We start from the raw sequence: 23,368 nt of genomic DNA, 5'->3' as shown, positions 1-23,368 counted from the left end.
TGCTATTTTTCACTGACGCAACTGTCTTTTTTAAATTTGCTTATGAAACAAGTAGACTTTCTAAACAACAAATTTAATGGGGAGTTGAAGCAAGTTCTACAGCACGGAGAGACTTGAAGTTTTAAATGAATCCATGGGAGACGTCAAGCAGCTGGGTCTGCTTTAATAAAAATAAAATTGGATTTGCCCAGCAGGAAGAACTGTGAAAATGGAGTAGTGGAAACCGTCCCTTCCAAACCCTAACATAAGTTTAGCTCCATGTTCCAAAGAAGAGGGAAAAAATTGTTCATATTGTTTATTTCCATGAAAGTCTTCAGTCACACAGAACTATTTACAACTTCCATTTTGAAAGGTAAAAATGGATGATTTCAGTTTCACAAAAAAGTAAAGGAAATTTACTACAATCAGGGAGAACCAATTATAATATAAGGCAGTTGAATTATTCATGAAACACAGTCCTAGGATGCAAACTAATAGAGAATTGCAAAACTGAATAAATGTGATCTCAATCTAGAAAAAAGAGATCTTGACTCATGAGACCAAAAGTTGTACATTATAATGAGCTCCCCGCTTCTCTGGGGGAAAAAAAGGGGGAATGGGGAGATAAAAGACATTAAGCAAGCAGGAGGTTTAACAGTTAAACCAGGATGAGGAATGCTTCTTTGAGAACAATGAGAAAACCACATCTAAAGACCAAGGCTGGGTTCCTTTAGCAAGGTCAGAAATTGGAACACCAGTTGTAACCTCTCCACTGATAGATTACCATTGAACTCAACTCACAAAAACAGTCACTCGGTAGCTAGATTCTGTCCAACAAAGGTCTGTTTATCTCTCAAGAGCCAATGGAGAAGTATTTTGCAAATTACTGGAATATCTGAATATTCAATACCTACCACCGTTTTAGTATACTAATCTAAATAATTAGATTTAGTCAGACTGTTTCTTTCCACATAACACTGAATTAAGGAGTCACCCAACCATACTTATACATTCATATATTCTTTTGATAACTATGTAAGCTTAAAACGCTGAAGCTCTAATTTGTTCTTAGAAACAATGAGTACATACGGATAAACTAAAAAAATGTGCAGTATATTGTCTATATGTACTTACATGCAATATAATGTGTATGTGCAGTCAAACTATAATGGTTCTACCTAATAAAACTGAAAAAGGGAAAAAAGTAATTGGCTAGTAAAAAAAGAATGAATCCAAAAATCTTAAAAATAAAATAAAATAAAAACAAACGCAGAATATAAAATATCTATGAACAGGGGTTCAGAAGAAAAAATTATGGGACCCCCGCTAGGTCCAACATCACTGAGTGACCTTAAACAAATCATTTAATATCACTGAATCTCATTTACTCTATAAACATTTATCAAATGCCTATTATATGCTTGGGGGAGGGTATAGCTCAGTGGTAGAGCACATGCTTAGCATGCATGAGGTCCTGGGTTCAATCCCCAGTACCTCCATTAAAAAAAAGAAGTAATTAAAAAAATATAAACTTAATTATCCACCCCCCCAAAAAACAAAAAAATTGTAATGCCTATTATATGCTTGCACTATGCTAGGTTAGGTGCTGGGAATACAGATATAAACAGAGTAGTGCCTACTCTGGAAAACTTCAGAAGCTAGCTGGGAACACAGACAAGAAAGCCATGATGACAGTGTGTAAAATGTACTAGGGGACAGAGGTTTGCAAATATGTGATACGGACACAAAGGAAAAGCACAGAAGTGGGAAATTGAGAAAGGCTTTCAACAGTCCCAGTGCCTTCAAAGTGCAGGCCCCACTCAGAGCACAGGAGCCAAAAGCCTAAGTGACATTAGTGATGTGGTTTCTAATCCCGGGTTCATGGATGACCTGTGTGTTAGGAGAAGGCTCATTTGTAGAGAGATCAGGCTCAGAGCTTTCCTCAGATTCTCCAAATAAAAGGATGATGACCAAATAAAAGGAGAAGAACCCTGGCTCTGACAAGAGGCAGAAAGTCTAGATAAAGATCAATCTTAAACAAGCGCTTTCCAGGAGGAGGAGGAGGTAACAGGAGCAAGGGTACTGCCCTCCATTGTGCGGGTTCTCACTGCGCAGGAGCCTAGCAGAGAGGTCAGAAAAGGCTAAAACAGAACCCGCATTCGGCTCACCGAGCCTTGCATCCCAGCACGGGGTGCTTCAGCACAGAGCAGGGGTGTCTTTTTCTATTTCTCACAAAGGTCCCATCTGTCACCAGTCTGAGCACCCACAGAACTCACTCCCTGCATGAAGAATCTGTTTCTAATTTGCACAAAGGCAATGAGGGGCTGATAGTGACCCTGGATACAAAAAGGGCATTCCTATAACTTTACAGTATTTTCAATATAGAAAGGCATGCACGAATACGCCAGTTCAGAGAACCCCAAGAAACTCACGGATAAATTCAAAGGGGTTTGTAGTGAGATGGGCAGAAGATAAGGCTGAGAAAGAAGGGTCTGAAGGGGCAATTATAGAGGAATTTATACACGAAGTAAAGGAGTCTGGACTTTATTAAAGGCAATGATAAGCCATTATGTTATTTTAAGCAGGAGAGGAAGCAGCTCACCCTGAAGGCCACATGGAGGATAAACTGCAGAAAGGACCACAGACATAAAAAACAACCAATTACTGGATTCTCACAGTAATCCAGGCCATATATTGTGAGTCCCAAATTAAGGCAACAGGGATAGAGAAAAAAGGATAAACTCTAGGGGAAAAAAAAATGTGGGTGACAGAAATAAGAGGAAGGAAAAAAGAAATAACAGGAGGTAGGCTAAATTAATATAGGATGAGTCAGAAAAGGGGGAAGACTACAGGATGACTGGCATTTAAGAGTGTCAGAATGAATACGAGTTCAATTTTGGACTTACTGGATTTGATACATACTGTGGCACATCTAGAAGGAAATATCAAATGTACAGTGAAATATGTGATTCAAGGATTCAGGAATATGCTAAGGTCTGGAGAGGTGGAGCTCAGAAATCATCAGCACAAGCGATAAACAAATCCATAGGTGTGTAAATGTGGGGGCTTCCACCTCAGAATATGGCAGCAGAAGCACAGGAAAATGAGGAAGATGAACAGATGGGACCCTGGATAGACCATCAATAGTAGAAAAATGAGTGGAGGAAAAGGATCCAGAAAAAGATCCAGAGGGATGAAATTTGAAGGACAGAGTACTTAAAAGTCACAATATTAAAAAAAAAAGTTTAAATAAGTTAGAAACTGAAGACTAGTAGCAAATGAAGTAGGTATGCTTCACTTAATAGCATTAAAACTAACTAATGATGCTTCTCAGTGTGTCTGCATAAAATACCATCCATGACCTCCAGGGCTCCAATAACTTTATCAGCTTAATGACTTTATAGTTTAGTGGAAAGAGCAAGGAAAGGCTTCAGATGTCACTCAGGTCTCTAGCTGGTTTCCTACCATTTCTGAGGTTTTGATGCCCTAAGAGGTTCGGAGAATTCAACGAAAGCATTTGTAAACAACATAGCACTGCATAATATTATTTCAAATGTAAGGAAAATCAAAGGCAGAATAAGATGGATGCAGGAGGCAGGGAGGGGCTTTGACATGGAACGGAAAAATTCTTAAGTGCGTGAGCATTATGAAAGTCTAAAAAAAAATAAAATTGTTACTTAATTCATCAATGTGATTAAGAGGGAAAAGCATGGTGGAGGTTTATTCTCACGGCACTAAATTCGAATGAAAGGCTTGCTGTGAGGATTTATGAAAACCTGTCTACCATGTTGTAAGATCCGGTGGCAAAAAAAAGTACTTGCCTGTGTTATCCTGCTGTTTCATTTTTTTAACAACTTTATTTCACGGATGCACTAATACTTTAGAGATGTTTTCTCTACTTTATGAATTTCCAGGAAGAGAAATTAATACACTACAAAACCACGTGAGTTGTACTGGCTTCCTATTGTTGTAACAACCACAAACTCAGTGGCTTAAAACAACATGTATTTATTAATAATCTTACAGCTCTGGAGGTCAGAAGTCCAAAATGGGTCTCACGGGGCTAAAATAACGTATGGATGTTGAGGGAAATTGGCAGATCCCAGTACCAGTAGCAGTTGTCACATCTACCAGGCTTTTAGGGAGCTGGCACTACGAATCCCCTCCAAACACTACAGTTGGGAATCTTCACTTCTCCCTACCCTAAGATAAGAAATCTATTTCCAGAAGCACATCTTCAGTTTGCATGCTCTGCCATCCTAAGGTGCCAGTCATCTTTTTGGTCAGGGTAGAGGTTAGCGGTACCCAAACTGTTTTAGTTTTGTAGCTCCAACCCATAGGTTTAGTCTTTTTTATCCATTGGCCCCTTCCTCTGAATCTTTCTCCTGCTCCCATCTCTTCATGCTCTCAGTCTCTGCCTCCCTCTGCCAAATCAAGGATTTGTGATTACAATGGACCCACCCAAATAATCCAGAATACTCTTCCTATTTGGAGGTAAGTTGATTAGCAACCTTAATTCTACCTGCAAATTTAATTCCCCTTTGCCATGTAACATACCATATTCCTAGGTTCCAGGAATTCAAATGTGGAGGGGCAGAGGATGGAGCATTATTCTACCTACCACATGGGTTGTAATCTGTCTTTAAATCAGTAAGTATCAGGGGAGGGGGCAGGGCTTAAAAACAACAACAACAAAAAAAATCAATGTTTCAGACACATAATCTGCCAGATAATTCACAAAATCTTTACCCCTACCCTTAATCCTCTGAGGCTTGGTTTCGGAAGTGGGGAGTGGGTGAAGGAGGGCCTCTTTCCTTTAGGGTGAAGCAGTGGTGTGCTGATAAACTTAATAACCAGCTCTAGCAGGGAGGAGGAAGGCAGGTTGACTTGTCCCATTTCCTGATTTCTGTGGCAAAAATGCTCCCTCATAGTCAGTTTCAATCTATCAGCATGAAGTCAATGACTCCACAAAAATGTATCGATCCACTCTTATGAGCCAGTAAAAGGAGGCTTCAATACACCCCTGGAAGAAAACGTAACATCAACATACTCTACTGTGGGGAATACAAGTCTGACTGAAGCATCCCAGTGCCCTCTTCAAAGTTGCCCGTAACCCACAGGGTTAATTCTTCCTGGACCCCCGGACATGACCAGCTGCTGAAGAGCTGGCTGCCTTTCATGCCTCTGTGCTCATTAAAGGATCAAAGGACACCCACCTGTGCCAGCAGGGAATACAGTTTACTCTCCCCTCAGTCACACGCAGCTCGTGCCCCATCAGTGTTCCATGTGACCCCTCTTGGGAGAGGACAGACTAAAAGGCAAGGGGGGTTAAGACCAAGAGGCCAAGCTAGAGGTTCTCGGGTGCTTGGACCCTACGTGGCTCCCAGTTCTGGACGCAGCCACTTGTCTGGGGAGGAGGGTGGGGTTTGCAGGCTGGTGTCCATGTGCGTGTTTGCTGTGCATTTTCAAAAATAAATGTTCCCCAAAACACAGCCATTATCCCTTCCCTTGGCCGTGTTCACACTGGCAACGTGAAGTACGCCGTTTCAAGATGGCTGTTGTCCATTTGTCTTTCATCTGACACAAGCTGCTAAACAGGCTCACATTTAGTAAGAAAAGCCGCCAATTCCTACACAACAGGAAGAGTGAGGCCAGGGTGGCAGTGCAGGCCAATTAGCCAGAGAACTCAGGTCTGTGGAAGGACCAGAGTGGGCTGTTCCTTGAGATTAATGCTCCTCAAATCCACCTGGACACAAGAACCCCCTGGGGAGCTTGTTAAAATGCAGAAGGTCTCGGGGCAGGAGGGGCTTGAGATTCTGCATTTCTAATTGGCAGCGATGCCAATGCTGCTGGTTCAAGGGCCATATTTTGAATGGCAAGGATCTACAGATCCACTCTCTCTCCCCGTCTCTCACTTTTGGCCAAATTGATACCAATAATCATTACAGTTATCGCATTAGGAAAGCTAACCCCATTAAGGTTTCTGTAGCTAATGCGTGCTATACATCTAGTGATGATTACTATCCATCTAGTGTTGGGGTACCACACGGAGAGCTGAAAATGCTGCTTTTACTCCATGTTAAGGGAACCTGTTTCAGTCACCAATGTTTCTCGATAGTATACATTATTTCACCCAGGAAGAAATGAGCTATAAAAGACCCGCAAGCTAGCCAATTATGGGTATTAAATGACCACTACTAAATCACGTTTAGGCTGTGAGTTTACAACACGATAATTCTTCAGGATTTGCAAGCCTTTTAATTCAGTTCCTGGTGATGATTTGATATTTTTCTTAGTTCCATCTGAAATGCTGAAAGACGACAATATACGAAGGGAACACCTCCTCTACAATCACAAGACCGCCAAGTGTAAACCTTCTTTTGAAGGAGAAAATGGGGGGGGGGCAGGGCGGTTGATGGAAAAGAGCAGAGAATAGAGAGGCAGAAAGAGAGAGAAGGACAAGTTTTAAAAAGTTATTATAATAACCTTGGGGGAGGGTATAGCTCAGCAGAGTGTGTGCCTAGCATGCATGAGGTCCTGGGTCCAATCCCAGTACCACCATTAAAAAATCAATAAGTAAGTAAGCATAATTACTGCCCCCAACCAAAAAAAAGAAAAAAGAAAAAAAACAATAAAATAAAAATAAAATGATATTATAAAAAGGGAAGGAAAAAACCTAGACAAAAAGTTACTATAATCTTTTCAATGAAGGTATAATAGCCAATCAATTGAAGTGAATTGCTGAATCAAATTTAGTAAATAAAGTTTCTATACTCTTTTTTTTATACCTCCAGCATTTCATTCCCGTTCGTCATGTGTAAGTCCAGTTTCATCTCCACCTCCAGAGCCTGTATCTCTACAGATGCAGCCTCTGCATCTACAGATGTTCCTGGCCTTTCGAGAAGATGTGGGACTTATAGATTCATTTTACAGGAATACTTCAGAGAGGGATAGGAGCTTGACCAAGGTCACACAGCACAACAGGACACCTTCCATGAAAGACTTAGTCTGTTCCTCAGCCAGGTAGAGAGCTCCTTGGGGAAAGAAAAGACTTACTTTTGCACATTCCATAAGCCAACAGCTTTTGGCTTCATTGACTCTAACTGCTAAAAAAAAAACATACCAAACAAACAAAAAAAAACTATTGCTTGGTAACCAGGTTTAAATTTTCACCAATATTCAATCTTTAAGAGGAAAAAAACAAAGAGAAGAAGGAAGAGAGATACAGACAGATAGCAGATAAAAGAATTGTGTTTCCGTGACTTAGACCCACAGTGGGTGTCATACTTGGTCATCAGTGTCAGGAGTCAAGCTCTTGCCCCCAAACCTTCAACACTTAAAACCTGCTACAGCTTAGGACTCTGCGGGGGGGGGGGGGGGGGCTAGAACAACACTACATTCTTCCTGCTCTAGGAGGTAAGCAGTTTTAAGAGATTTTTTTTTCCCCTGAGCCCCAGGAAGGGGATCAAAACCAAAACATCACTTTGAGGTTTAAAATAGATCATATCATTAATACCACAATGCCAGCGCACGCTTTTTCTTTGTTCAGTGAGAGAGGTATGTTCACTTATTTAAAATCATCCTGGAGGAGGAGGGTATAGCTCAAGCGGTAGAACGCATGTTTAGCATGCACAAGATCCTGGGTTCAATCCCCAGTACCTCCATTAAAAAATAATAGTAATTAAAATAAATAAATCTTCAAGAAAAAGAAAGTTTGAACTTAAAAAATAATCACTCTGGAAAATTCAGAATTTGGATATAAATATGACAATGTACCATTGGTGGCTGTTGTGATTAATTGCTGCCCCTTCTGGCCAAATATAAAGCTACTCCTTTGATCACTTGCCTGTGAGGTGAGACACTGTGATGATAAAGAACTTGACCTGAGAGGCTAGTCAGCCTGGATTTGAATCCTACTTCTTCTATTTACTGGCTGCGAGCCCTTGGGCAAGGAATCTAATTATTGGTCAGTTTCTTCATTTGCAAACTTGGGTAATAAGAATAATAGAAACTTCATAGGCTCTTGTGAGGATTAAATGCTTTGTATATGAACAATGTCCAGGAGGGAAGCCCTCAGTGACTGTCCGTTCACCATCCTCTCCCGTCTCACCTTTTCTCTCTGAATTGCCTTCATTTTTTGGATTTCGGCTTCTTCAGCTTCCTTCTTGATTCTTATGCTTTCTTCTCTATTTAGCTGAGTTGTATTGAGATGACAGAGGACAAAAACCAGTTACTATTTTTCAGTCTGAACCCCTGGAACACAGAATTATGATGACTGGCAAATCGCAGTATTGTTTTGCTAGACCTCGCCGTGATTATAGGTTGAGCTCCTTAGAGCTCACAGCAGAGAATGGTCAGGCTGCATCTGCTGCCCATGAAAATTCTCTTTGTGTTTCTTCCTTGGTGTCTGTCTCTCTCTGTCCCACTCCCACCCCTACCCCCAGCCCAGGTTGGGGAGAAGAAAGGGCAGACAATTCTTCCTGATTATAAAACTCAGAGTTCGTTGTTAAAAAAAAACAAAATCATTAGCATCTTAAAATATTTTGTGTCGCTTTTATGACTGGAATGGAGTAAACAAAGCCATGTTCTTGGAACCAAAATATTCAAAACATATTAGAGAGTTAAATTAAACTAGGGGAGAACAAGTCCCTTTACCAAGGGTCCTGCTGACTGATACTCAGCTTGGGTACAGATTCTCAATATTTATCCTTTCACTTCCCACTTCCTGATTTCTTTGATTTCTGAGAGTTTCCTTTGCAATTGGTTTCAAGGTTTTATGCTTTTGGTAAATAAAGTTACTGTGTTATTTCACGGTTACTTTGAAAATGCTGGGACTCTCATCTCTTGCCAAATTTAAGCTAAAAGGGATGGATTCTGACCTTTTGCTGGTATTTCGATTGCATCAGCTGAAGTTGTTGTCTCTGCCTGACTTCAGCCTCTGACTGGCTTCCACCTAAGGGGGAGAGAACAGTTACGAAGGCGAAACATGAATATTAAGCTGAAAAGTCAGTCATCAAAGACTAATGAATACCTGATAAGTCTACACCATGAGATTCTTTAACATTTTCTTCCCCCTGGAAATAAGGACATAGCCAGTTTCTTTTTTTTTAATAAGACATTAAACAATAGTAATTGCTTAAAAGAGAAACAGAACTGAACAGATAGATAAGGCCATATTCTCCAAAGAAGATAATTCTACCAAGGTTTTTCAATCATGTAGGTATTCAAGTTTCTATTTAAACTGAACTCACACCGGAAGGTCCATGCTCAGTAATAAGAAATGGTGCCTTGGAAATTCTAGAACATTCTCCCTGCTAGAGTATGACGATTCCTTAACCTAATAAAAATGATCATCAGTGATGCTTTCATTGTCTTCTTCTTCTGATTCCATTGCCCTGTATTCAAGTAGCAAAGCACAGGAAATCAGAGTCTTTGCCACAAGGGGAGTACCCAGTTTTTAAAAGTACAATGGGAATATTCTAGTTAGAAACCGATTGTCAATTCATACGATTTATTGTTCTTTCTTTAGGTATTTAAGGAAAATATGGATGCTAGATTATTTTGTCTGCTTTCTATGAAAACTATAATAACTGGGGGCCAGAAATCCTTGCAGGTTGACAGTCATCTAAGAATTACTGTTTAGGGATTTTGCAGCGTTTATGCAAGCTTAGTGTTCGTATTTTAAAGATTCCTTTGAAGTAATTCTCTGGTGCTTTGGTCACTAAAAGTCTCAGTTCTCTGAAGGATTCACTCACACAGAAGATACATTAAAACAACTTGCATTCAGCAAGTGCTTATAATTGAACTGATAAAAACAGCATAGAGACTGAATCCCCAAAGGTACAAAGGAATCTGTTTGGTCTTAGCCCTTCAGTCTCTGTTGTAGGGGTTGGGAGAATGGAAAAGAAGCAGTGAGGGCTACTGAAGCTTTCATCTAATGTTACAGCCACTTTCAGTATCTCCTAGAACCACTCCAATATCTTAATAGGGAGCGGAATAAGGGACGAGTTGACAATTTTAAAATGGAGAAAGTCAGATGTCTAGCGTTTGCAGGTTTTCTTCTAAACTCATCTCAACATTTAGCACATTCTAGAATTCTTTTCTGCCCCCTACCCTCTTCCCATGCACATATCCTTGACCATTCCCAGATGCATCGTAGAGCAGAAAGCTGTAATGAGACACCTGCTCCTTTTTGGTTAAGGTCCCAAGACAACAGGCATCAACATCGCCAAATTCCAAAGGCACGCGTGTGGTTTCTAAGCAGGATCTGCAAGCAGGTAACTGAAAACCGGCTTGGGGACCCTTAATGAGCAACTCCTTTCAACCAATTAAAAGAGGTTAGCTAGGCCAGGGAGGTAGAAATCAGAGGAAAGATGTCTTTGTGTATTTCATCATCTGTGTGTGTGTCTTTGGGGAAGGGGGAATGTTCACATCAATGTGAGCAAGAGAGGTTTAACAAAAATCACTTGAAGAGTGCAATCCACGTCCTTAAGAGATGGAGGGACCTAGTGGCCCTGTGCTGAGGACAGTCAGAGCCAAAAGGCACGTGGCTGTTGTCAGGTGGCTCCTCAGACTGCACGGCAAGTGGCCTGTATTCCCAGAGTTTGTGGGGAGAAGGCACAAGTGTATGCTGTACTCCCAGTCTGGCTGTCATGACAGAGAATCCATCCATCTTAAAGGGACTTGCCCATGCGGGCTACCCAGAGGTACCCTGGAGCTCTCCAAAGACAGTCGAGCCACCAAGAGCCAATGGTGAAGCCAAGTGCTGCCGGCAGGAAAGGGTGTCATCTCGACCAGGGAAATCCAGCTTAGAGATGGCCGGGGGCAAGGAGCGATGCTGAAGAACTCCAAGAAGCCCCGGGGTGAGAAGCACAGGAAGCACACACCAAAACTCAAAGAACCTGGGATGATGGGTGCACGACAGACCCTTCCCTCTTCTTCCCACTTTGACCCAGTAGGGGTCAGAATCTGGGAACGGAGGAGTCAACAGAGAAAAATTCAGTCACAATCCATTTCCTCTGCTAGCTTTCTACCCCAAATCATGGGTTAGAGCAGGGAAGAAGGTCTCATCTTCTCCATTAGGATCAGAGTTTCCTCTGATTATTAGAATCAGTCCCAAGGACCAAACATTCATCACTGAAATGACACTCTTTTTATGCCTGGAACTATCTGGACAACTTTACTATTTGAGAAAGGCCAAAAAGATCTAATTTCATCCAAAGAACATCAGAAAAACTAGGAGCCAGTTTGAGGCGGCCAGTTAGGAAAAGCGGTCTCCAGGTTGAACCCCTTAAATGCATTTTTTCAGCATAAAGGTGACACTTGAGATTATCCCCTTTCATGAAATACCGTGGGATGATGATGTTAATACTATTACTTCCACTCATTAAGTAATTATAAAATAAGCTTGCTTTTACCACCATCTTGGAAAAAATACTTCTCTGAAACTGTTGGCGATAGTTAAGTGGCCTCTGACTCTAACATGTTTGTATGAACTCAGTCTGTGGGAACTGTGCATCCAGCCCTTTAGTTCTCAGCTGCTGCTGGGAGAGAAGAGAAAAGAAAGGACAGGAATGATTCTGTTTGGGTGGCTTCCCTGTTGAATGGTTCCAACACCGCACAAAGGCAGCCCAGACAACTCATCACACTGCCGCGTGCCCCAGAGGCCCAAAGGTCTCTATGTGCAGAATGAAAACAGGGGTGATGCTCTCTTTATCCCCACCCCTAGGTCCCCAGCTCACCTCATCTTAGTTTTGGAATTGACTCACCATTCACCTTTTTCCCCATTACCACTGAACTGCCGTGATTAATATGCTTGTGATAGCGCTAGTCAGGATGGGAGTAAAAGATATGACAGGGCATATGCAGCGCCCTGGGTAAGATTTCTTCAAAGCTGATCATCTAAGAGGCTCTAAATTATCTGGCAATTAAGCCATCACTTCATTCCCACATGACGGTGGCATCATACGCTTGCTTTTTGCAGAAAATCAGAAACGGCAGTCTACCTGCATACTTATTTCGACTTTAAATGCATTCTATTCCAAGCAGCACAGTGACCCAATGACCTATATCGTACATTCAGAGACAGATGTAGGCAAGGTGCTAACAGGATCCTTGGGTGGCCCTGTCCTCCCGCATTCGGGCAACTGGCTCGCTGTCTTACCTAGCCGCCTGGGCTCCAGGTTAATGGGCTGAGCCCTATGTTTCTCCTTCCATCTCTCCAGGTCCTCCAGCTCTTTCTCAGCAACTAAACCAGGTAAGAAAGATAAAATCATCAATTATTATTATGTAGTAAAGGAAACTGGTCCCTTGAAAGCATAAGCAGGGGGAGGGGTATAGCTTAGCGGTACAGCACATGCTCAGCATACAAGAGGTCCTGGGTTCAATCCCCAATGCATCCATTAAAACATAAATAAGATAAATAAACCTAATTACCTCCTCCCTCCCCAAAAATAAATAAATAAAATAAATTCTACGAAAATAAAATAAATGTTCTAAAAAAATTTTTTTAAAGAAAAGAAAGCATAAGAAACCACCATCCAATGGAAAATTAGCTACATGCGAGCAGGAGTGGATGAGACATCCAGGAAAGGAAAACACCATCCAGTTCTAACCCCCTGGGGTCACCCTGGACCCACCCCTGAGGCTTGTCTCCCCAAGACTTTACACAGAAGATCCAAATTTGAAAACAACCTGAACTTTGACTAAATTAGGAAGTTTAGTTTTTCCTCCCATTCTGGCATTTTTACTGAAATCAGTCAGACAGAGAAAGACAAATATCATATGATATCACTTATATGTAGAACCTTAAAGAAATGATACAAATGAGCTTATTTACAAAACAGAAAGAGACTCGCAGACATGGAAAACAGTAGTCCTATTGTAAAGCACAGGGAACTCCATTCAATATTTTGTAATGACTCATAATGAAAAAGAATACATACATATGTGTAACTCACTATGATGTATGCCAGAAACTAACACATTGTAAGTTGGCTATGCTTCAATAGAAATAAAAATAAAATTTTAAAAATAAAATCCTGTATCAATTTAATGTTAAAAGTTTCCCATAGAGAATGTGTGCAAAACTAGAATACTCGTGTGTCAGTAAGAACTCTTCACACACAGTAAACAGATATCTCCAATGAACTCTGATGCCCATATTCACTGCACTTTAAATGTTCCCCAAGCTCACAGCAACCACGAGGAGTAAGGGTGCTCAGATTCCTGGCTCTTGGGACCACCAGGCGGAGCCTACTCCGTGGCGCAGCGCTAATTCCCCTAATATACACTGGGTGTCAGCAGGGGGCGCCAGAGATACTAGATTCTGTTCTTCCAATGTATGTCCAGATCGCCTCCTTAGACCTGATTGTTTCAAATGTCCATTTATAATATTTTTCAAGTATTGGAGGGGGAAAAAAAACCTTCTGAAACATCTTAAAAATCCAGACCACGCTGAGGCTTAAATTCCTGTTAAGTATTTAAATCAAAAGCTTGTAAAATCCAGAATCTTTGGGTCAACTGTTCGCAGTGCCCACAGTCTCTGTATCTGCATAGCTGTGATTGCCACATTCTGCAAAGACCTAGATGCAACACGCAGGAAGCTACCTGTCCGGTGAGATCTTCAGAGAGCTGCTTTTCTGTTGTGCCCTTATGCTTATTGGTCATCACAAAATTCAATTTCCTATCAAGATCAAGAATGGAGAGCACAGAATCTCAGTGCTAGCCCCACAGCTTGACTTGAAGGAGCCTCAGAACATCGTTTTGAACTAAATAAACTTTAGTTGTACTTCCAGCTCTAAGGTGTAATGCTATAACTTTAAACGGCACAGTTTATTTTATGGTACAACTTCAATTAAGCATGTTATATACCCACTGGGTACAAGGAGTACAACAATGAATAAGATGTAGTCCCTGTCCTCAAAGAGCTTATAATCTAGAGAAGGAGAGTGAAATCACAAATAAAAACAGCTGAGGGTAGACTCCAATAGTTACAAAATTATGGGAGCACAGAGGCTAAAGAAGAATTCCATTAAGAAGGAATGGGACAGACTGGGGCTTTGTGCTATACACCAGAAATTGACACATTGTAACTGACGGTACTTCAAAAAAAAAAAGAGGAACGAGACAGATCCAGTAAGAGACAAGTTATTTTATAATCTATTTCCTGTATCACTTGTCTGTTTCAAAAGTGTTCATAGTTCTGTAAAGATTCCTGCACTGAGCCCAATTTCACAGGGACTAGATAGGTCTGCTGGAAATAGGCGTGAAATTGTTTAAGCCCAACAGAAACCTCAGATTTAAAAACCATAGATACAACTGTGCTGTGAGTTCTGTTGTAACACAGAGAAACAAATTTAGAAGCATGAACAACAGAATAATTTTAAAAGGTATAATTAAAACTGCTAAAGTTAAAAAAGAAAAAACAATGTTAGCTGGTGAGTCTATACAAATCAGAAAAGAAAAAACACTTCAGACCAAAGCAAACCAATTCTCCTCTACGAGAAAATGAGAAGTCTTCTGAATGTTAAATAATATACGTACTCCGTTGCATCTCATTTCTTCGCTTTTCATTTGGTGCTATCACGGTATATGCGCCTGTGCTGGAACAAAGAGAAAAAGAAAAACTGATTATCACGAGAAATTACTGATGCATCTAAATTTAAACCACTAGACATTCTTTCTGAAAATATGCTATATTTATGATCATCCCCATCAAATAGGTACTGTGAAAGGTAATCTTCCTCTGAAGCCCCAGGTCTGTTTCTTGAGGAGCTTACAGTCTAGTTGTCAAAGTAAAACAAATACACACAGCCAAATATGGAAATATAAAGCCATTGATGAAGGGTGACAAGTGACTGCTTCAGGGTTGGCTCTTGATACACTGTCTTTGTAGGGATCTATTGTTCCTCCAGGTGGCGCTCATGGGCACATCCCTTTGAGATGGTTCTCGACTGGGCTTCTCTTCCAGGGACCCACAATGGGAATATAGGAAACACGCATGTCTTTTTTATTTTATTGTGTTATTGTTGTTGCTCCTGGGCATAGGGACCATTTGCAACATAGCCACCTCTTTGTGATGACCCATCTGAGTAATCAAATGGCCACAGCCTTGTGTTTTGGACTTTGACTTGTCCAGGTACAGGTCCACGGGGCCCCTCATTCTCTTGGGGACACAGGTGGAACATCATCAGGAGCTCAAAGAAGCAAGGAGTCACTTCAGTTCACTGGGGGGGACCAGGGAAGACTTCATTTAAGCAAAAATAGTCCACACTGAGATACAAGAAGTGGTTGAAATACTGTGAGCTTCTGAAGGCAGAAACTGCTTGATTGATCTATATATGCCCAGCTCCTGGCACAGAATTGCTGCTTGATGAATGTGGGCTGAATTGAAATGAAATGATGCCACAGACCCAGTCCGTGAGTCCGTGCTGGGGTGGCTCTTCTTTGAGATGATGCATGTAGTCCCACAAAAGTATGAATATCTCAAAGAGCAAAAATACAGCACAGTAACAGACTGCAGCATGCATGTGGGTACAGTGTTAGGGGAAAGGTTATGGATAAATATAGTCAGCTCATCAATGTGGGTCTTTAAAAAAAAAGAAAGAAAAATCCAAATACTCTTAGAAGTCTCTGTCAAACACGAAATGTACAATTTCAAAGGATAAATTAGCAAAGATTGAACAGGAGAGGCTGAAAGTGCCGCTTAACAGAAGCCATTCCTTCCTTATCTCATTATTTTCCTAGCAGCGAGCCTTCAGCCAGCTTCAAACCGGGCTTTAATTTTAGACTCATAAATGGGAGGTGTGCAACCACCGCTGCATGCAAATGGGACTGCTGGATGCCCAATTACCTAATGTATATCAGCGGACGTTGCATGTGTAGCCTAGCATGTGTACAACGATGTGAATACCAAATTAGGAGGCTGCCGCTGGAAATTAATCCCTTGTTCATTGCATATTCTTTGTTCACCCTAAGAAAGATTTTTCACTCCTCAATTGCCCACACTTTATAGGAGTTTGAGAGCTGCAGCTCTATGGGTAGGACCTGCAAACTTGAATACGATGCAATACTGAGCTGTTCTGCAGAGCCTTAAAGATGAAACACGAGATGATGGATTTAAATACCAACCACGAAATGACTGCAGAATCCTTCATGTCCACTAACATTGTGGTACGGAGCTTCTCATCATACCAGGGATTTGACTACACTACAAATCAGTAGTTCTTAAACTTTAGCATGCATGAGAATCACCTGGAGGGTCGGTAAAGTGTAGTTTCTGATTGGGCAGGTGGGGGTGGGGAGGTCTGATAACTTGCATTTTTACCAGTTCTCAGGTGATGATGATGTTCTTGGATCTGGGGACCGCACTTTGAGAACCACTGCTATAGATTAGTCAAGCTGTCTTCAAACATTTGGACTAAAAGGGAATTGAGGGATTAATAAATCATTGATAAGGACACAGAGGTTAAATCATATGCCAGAGATCATGAGGTTGGTTAAGCAATGATGCTGAGACTCAAACTCAGCCCTTGTGGCTTAGATCAACTGGGCATCTGGAGCTCACCCTTGCACTCAATGTAGAAAGCATAAAATATACCTGTCCTTAACTCCAGCCTCTTGATAGACTTCTGAAGAAAGTAATCTACTTAACAGAGCACCCATTATGGACTTGTGTCAGGGGCTTATGAGGAGTGAGGGGAGATACCAAAATACTGACACCAACCCCTTTAACAGTGCCTACACTTTAATTAGGAATAATTCATGAAATCACTGGAGCAGAACAGAGGGATGTTCAAACAAGCCTCAGAGTGGGAAGATGGAAGTAGTCAGAAACCCAAGGTGGAGGGGAGTCACTGAGACCCCAGAGGCGTAGAAAATTTCAGAGAAGAATAGCAGCAAATTTGGGCTTTGAAGTGGCCAAAAGGATTTCTGTGTGAGGGCTTTGTTAAAAGAAGCTTTGTAGAGAATTTTCTGACTTCTTAAGTCTCTCTTATGACATTTCCAGGAAAGGTTTAGAAAGAAAAAAAAACAGTTTATTAAAGATTTTTTTCTACAGTATCTCATCTGATTAAGTGTGACAATATCATACTAGAATCTTTAGTCTTAGCAATAAGACTGTGGTCAATCTATGGCCAACGTGTGCAGCCGACAAGTACCCAGACACAACACAGGGCCGTGAAATAAGGAGGAAGAATTATCTAGCCTCGAGATCAGATGCTTTTAATCGAGAGCATTTAAACATCACCCCAGGCTCAAGGACAGTGGTCCCAGTAATGAATGTTTTATGTTAGAGAATTCCTTAGTGACCTTCTTAGCGATATTTTATTGGCAGAAAATGTCAAATCCGAAACATAATATTCAGAAGGAAGCCCTGCCGAGTAATGGATCCTCTACTCTTATTTGCTATAGGAAGAGGAGCTTAGGTCTAAGGATTTGCTTTTTATTTTTTAATATCATGTAGGGGAACATAAGGCCTGCGTAGATACTAACATGCATCTCTTCTCTCTTCGCTTTTCCTTGACATGAATAACAAGTATAACTTATTCATGTTTTCAGCCAATTAGTTTCCACCCACAGCAAGGGCCTCTGCTGTTTTAACCTCCATGGCATCCGTTTCAACAGCCTGACCCTCAAAGCTGCTGCTGGAGACAAGCCTAACTCACCTATATTTAGCATTCTGCTCATTTCCTGATTAAGCCACCTTCGAGCCACTGAAATAAATGTGTATCTTTCAAAATGAGTCTCCTTAATTACCTCATGGAAATTTAATGAAATATTTCAATTTGTAAGATTATTTTCACTTTCCAACAGCACACACTTGTGAAATATTCTAAGGGAGAATGTATAATGATTAACACAAAACAATGAGAAAAGTATTTTCCTGGACCATTAAAAATATACATACATATTTAATAAAAAAAAATACACTTAAGAAATCTTTTCCCTGTGAGGTCTCTCCTGAACTACACAACTGCCTCTCACGTGTACATTCTTGCAAATTTTATAAGGTCTTATCAATAAGCGATCTACGGAAACGTGCTATGCTGAAGTTAGGAAAAATATCCTGGCTGGCTGAAAGTATTACATAAATATATCCCCTGGTGTGTCCAAACTGCAGCAGATGGAATTTAAATTTCTAATTAGGAACAACCCTGGCTTGACTGAAAAAGAAATGTAGCTGAGAGCAAAAATTCAGAAAGAGATTGTTACAAAGAGCTCATTTCAAGCAGAATAGGCGACATGTAAAGTCTACTGTTCCACAAAAAGTTGGTTTGACCAGAAATAGATTCATGGACATAGAAAATAAACTGTGGTTACCAAGGGGGAAAAGGAGGGGCAGGGATAGATGAGGAGTTTGGGGTTAATTGACACACATTACTATATATAAAATAGATAAACAATTAGGACCTACTGAATAGCACAGGGAACCGTATTCAATTTCTTGTAATGCACTGAAATGGAAAAGAATATGAATATATATATATATATATAAATTGGTTTGAGGTTTTCATAATTCATGAAAATCTTATCCTTAGGTGAAATTGAAAAAAAAAGGAAATTTTTAGTTAATCAAAGGTATTGGATAGAGAATTCGTCTCTAGATGTGGCTTTCCCTATTGGCTTATTTTTCATATGATCTTCAACGTAGGAATCTGAAGCTTACTGTTTTTAACCAACGTTGAGTCAAAACATATGAGGCACTGAGGTTTTCAGAGTTCTTTCATAAACAGACCATCTTCCCAAGAAAAACCAAAAAATGACAAAATCAGGCTGAGGAAATCATTCTTGACCCCTAAGCTTGTCACACCAACCCTGATCCAGTCTGTATACCTCTGGTGTGGAAGGACTAATGAATCCTCTTTAGTCTTAGAGCCTGCAGGGCTCAAGACATTGTCTGCATACCCGAGAGGCTGATGTGAAGCTGGGTAGGGCTTTAACTCACAGCTTCTGTTGGAGGGCTGAAGAGATGCCCAGAGGACTAGATACCCAGAGGGAACAAACAAGAGACCTTCAGGTTATCAGGCCCTTTGTTCAAGGGATATCTTTACAGAAAGTAGAAAGAGGTATACACACACACACACACACACACACACCCACACCCACACACACACCTCCATCCCGGGATCTTCATGTAGGCCCATGGCTTAGTGAGAGGTGGTAAATTTATGCAAATTAGAAAAAAGTGCCCCTTCTGTCAGGTGGCAGTAACCCCACACTAGGGCACATGATTTGGTATGTATATTTCAGCTTCAAATGACTACCTTAGCCAGGCAAGTCTGTACAGTTACCAACCTGCACAATCATACAGGGTAGACCTGAAAGGTGTTATTTCTTCACTTAAAACACACATACACATAAATGATAAAAGCTATGAAAAAAGAAGCAAGAAGGATTCATTCTAAATATACAAAGAACATACATGAAATATAATATTATAGAGACCATCTCTAAGAGGCCAAAAACCCGTGACAGGAGTAAAGATGGAGACCAACTGGTAAGTATACTTGCAAAATGTATTAATTTGCTTTCTTAAGGAATTCATATTTTCAGAATGTAGAGATGTCAGGTCTGGGATATGATTTGAGCCTATGTGCAAGCTAACGTTAGCCGAGGAGTTAGGCTGTAACAGTTTCATGGATGCTGGGAGAAGACATGAGACTCCTGGGTCAGAGACAAAGGACTTCATTCCTCTTGCAGCCATCAGAATCCACATATTTATGTCTGTTCTCTCTGGCTCCAAGTCTTACGGGGGCAACACGATGGATGCTGCACACACGGGGTGTTTGCAACACAGCTGAGGAACACTGAGATGGGAAATCCACTATTTTCATAGCAGATAGTAAGTAAGCCTGGTCTTTGTCCAGGGGAGGCTGTACCTCATCTCTCAAGGTTCCCAGCTACATAACAACCCTGAGAAATAGCCCAGGTTAAAGCGTGGTCAGGTATAAGGTGTTGGCACACCCAGCAAGACATCTAGGGTTCAGGAGGTCCAAGCAGGACTGTCTTTTCCAACAAGAAAATATTTTAAAACAGCTTAATGATAAAAAAAAAAAAATTGGCATTTGCATAAAAACCATTTATTTATCAAATAGTCGTACGTTTCCTTTTATTATTACTATTATTAGGCTGAGACCCGATTATGTCCACATGTCTTAAGCACTGCTCCTCAAGGTCATCTATAACTGAAAGGAGAAAACCAGAAATGCAAGACCCAAAGGATTTATATCTAAATATCTGCATAGAATATTTAAAAACAAAATCCATCTTTTATTTCTGATTTTGAAAAAAACATACGCTCAAATAGTAAAATGGAGAAAATTATTGTTTAAACATTTAAAAGTCACTCATAAGCCCACTCCTCAGAGATCTCAACTACAGTTTTATTGGAGTGAATTTCAGTGCAGTCCTTATTCTGTACATATTACACAGTTGCAATCACATCTTAAGTCCAATTTTATATGCTGTTTTCACTTCTAAGTGGTTTTCTCAATTATGCATGTAACAAGCTGAATATTAAATGGCTACATAATATCTCACAATTTCCATGCATCATAATATAACCACTCACTTAACCATTTCAGTTGTTTCAATTGTTTACTATTATAAACAATCCAGCAGGATGCACAAAGCATAAAACATAAAGCTTTGCACAGAACATTATCTAGAAGAAAACTCCTAATAGTCATCTAAAATCAGCAGTCAGAACAGGACTGTGGAATATATCTAAATTTTTCCTCCTTAGCAATTATTTGCATTTCCAAAGTTCCGGCAAAAGTTTGATCATATGATTAATTTCTGCTCTTATGTTTAGCTCTCCTCAATTCATAAACTAGAAGAGATCCTGGCCCTACCTAACCATTCATTCTCACCACCTCCTTACTAAAAGCACTTCCGTGTTATTCAGGTTGATAACATGTCCAATTAAGATTATAGTCCCCAACCTTCTTGATAGCCAGATACGACCATGTGATTAAGTTTCACAAATTGAGATATAAGGGAAAGCCATTGGGAAGGATTTCTAGGAAAGCTCCTTTAAATGGAAACAGACAGACAGACGGACAAGAAAAGCTTTTTTGCTGCCTTCCCCCTTTCTGGAAGGCTGAAGTGGTAGCTGGTGCTCAAGCAACGATCTTGGTCAGTGAGGCAACTGAGATGTACATGGAAGACATGCATCAGAATCGGCAGAGCAGAAAGCAGTCTGGTGCCCTGTGACTATAAAACCACCACATTAGTGGTGCTCTATTGCCAAACTGCCTGACTTTGAACCCTAATTCTGTTACTTCTTAACTACAACTTTGAGCAAATTACTTAGTCTATTTTTTCACCTATAAAATGGGGATAACAACAATCCATCTCCTAGAATATAAAGTGCTTAGAACAATGCTAGGAAGTAACAAATACTCTATTACGATTGCCTGTAATTTGTACTGTATCAGCCCTAGGCCACCTACCTTCAGAAGTATAAGAGAGAAACAAGCCAAGTCATTTATGCTTAAGACACCAATTTGGAGATGGCTCTTTTATTATATGTAATTATAATAATTAGATATAACATATAAGACACTTATTTCATTATATGAAATAGAACCTAGCTCTGAATCAAAAAGGACATCTCCTTTGTCATGCTGTGACTGAATCCCTTTGCTGCATCCTCTTCTACAACAGACGGAATTTCACTTTTCTAATTGTTTTTTACATTTCTGGGTCTGGCTCTTTCCTCTGGCATAGATATTCTGGTTCCTGGTTCTCTCCTTTGTCCTTTGTCCCAACAGTAACAAAAACCACTGCATGAAACAAAGTGGGGTCATAAATAATATCTCATTAAAGGCCTTGGAACCAAACCACTGGCTTCGCTGGGCCTCCAGCTTGCAGATGGTGGCTGGTGGGACTTCTCAGCCTCCATAATTTTGTGAGCCAATATCTTATAATACATGTCTTCATATGTATAATATATTGGTTCTGTTTCTCTGGAGGACCCTAATATACTAGGTAAATCGTCTTAGAGAATTTACAGAATGCCTCACAATCTAGATTAGAGGAAATGATGATTTCCTTATGATGAGATATTCAGGTTAAATAAACATTTTTAGAAAGAGTACTACATAGGAGATGTTATCTAAGATTCCATTGTTAGACCAAGGGGTGTTTCCTTGTACAACTGAATAATAAATTGATGTGTAAAACAGTATCTGCCTATACAGACAAGAGTCATCACATTTTAAAATAAAGATTAGAAAGAGAACATATATTCCCCCATTTGTCACCCCCTATTAGCAGAAATCAGAGGGCATAATGACTCTAAGGCTTTCTACTTGGCATAAAGAGTCAAAAAGCACAACCTGCACTTTAAAACTAAAGAGGTCTCTACATCAAATGACTTAAAGTGTTTATTTCTAAGGATCTGAACGGTAGGAGACTTCTCCTTTCTTTAACATTTTTGTAATGTTTACGTTCTTATAACAAAGCAGATATGACTTGACTTTAACATCCAGGAAAAAAATAGTCCAAGAATTTTTAAATGAGAAAATACTTAAAGATTTCTTAAAGCAGGGGTTTCACACCTTCTTACAAGACTAGGATGCACAGGATTTCCACTCTCACTGGCTCCATTTTAGTAAAACCAAACGCTGGGCAATACCAGCCCTTGGGTTTTAATGATGGGAAATGTCCAGTTTTTCTACAGGACTTTAAAAGAAATTGCCTTTTAAGTGTTCATATTTGGGGGGGTGGATTACAAACTTTACAGAACAAAGGAACCATCATCAGCTGATTCTCTGATACAGAACAGACCCTTCAAATGCAGTCTTCTCCCTTTGATGATTTTTTTTCCTGTTAAGCTTTTGTTTCAGATTCAAATACTTTCTGAATAGATGCAATTAACCTTAACAATATGTATAACCTTACAGTACTCTACTGACTTTGAAGTAAGTAACCTTACTGTGTAATTGAACTAAGTTTCTTTTTTTTCTCATTTCTGCTATGCTTCTACTGATTATTATAGGCATTATGGGTTTTCAAGCTTTCATCATCCCGTTGATTTATTGTTTCACTGTTTCAGCTGTCAAAGGCTTTTTGAGAAATGCCCACTCATTTTTGATACTGTATTTGAGCAAAAATGATTGCCCCCTCAAGACTTGGCAGACTGCAAATGCATACCACACGGAGAAGTGGAATCTAGTGCAGAAAAGTTGGAAACCCTTTCTAAACAGGACCATAGTTTCTACCCTGCTGTATAAACAGGAAGGTAAATTTGACCTAATCAAGCCAAAATGTCTTTTCTCTTTCCATCTGCTCCAACAATCTCTTCTGCCATGCACAAAACTATGCTTTTCACACTGTAGGTGGTAACTCACTGAAGGGTCACGGAATCAATTTAATGGATTTA

The 23,368-nt window shown here is 40.2% G+C and overlaps 1 protein-coding gene and 1 non-coding gene across 6 annotated transcripts in view; one reads left to right on the top strand and one right to left on the bottom strand.

Moving 5' to 3' along the window:
• Positions 1-23,368, bottom strand: part of EPSTI1 (epithelial stromal interaction 1) — a 101,419-nt gene that overhangs the window by 48,151 nt on the left and 29,900 nt on the right. For all 5 annotated transcript variants that reach the window (XM_072976314.1, XM_072976315.1, XM_015243694.3 and 2 more), the window contains 4 exons: positions 14,524-14,582; positions 12,143-12,226; positions 8,859-8,932; positions 8,090-8,173 (listed from right to left, as the gene is read on the bottom strand). In XM_072976314.1, the coding sequence (XP_072832415.1) occupies positions 8,090-8,173; positions 8,859-8,932; positions 12,143-12,226; positions 14,524-14,533 (252 nt within the window). In that variant the 5' untranslated portion in view covers positions 14,534-14,582. The remainder of the gene's footprint in view (positions 1-8,089; positions 8,174-8,858; positions 8,933-12,142; positions 12,227-14,523; positions 14,583-23,368) is intronic.
• TRNAA-AGC (transfer RNA alanine (anticodon AGC)) lies at positions 1,406-1,478 on the top strand. The gene has a single exon. It is a non-coding gene; the product is annotated as a tRNA-Ala (tRNA).

This window comes from Vicugna pacos, chromosome 14 (assembly GCF_048564905.1).
Source record: "Vicugna pacos chromosome 14, VicPac4, whole genome shotgun sequence".
NCBI lineage: Eukaryota > Metazoa > Chordata > Mammalia > Artiodactyla > Camelidae > Vicugna > Vicugna pacos.
Note: the sequence above shows the minus strand (reverse complement) of the source record. Positions and strands in the feature narration are given on the sequence as shown.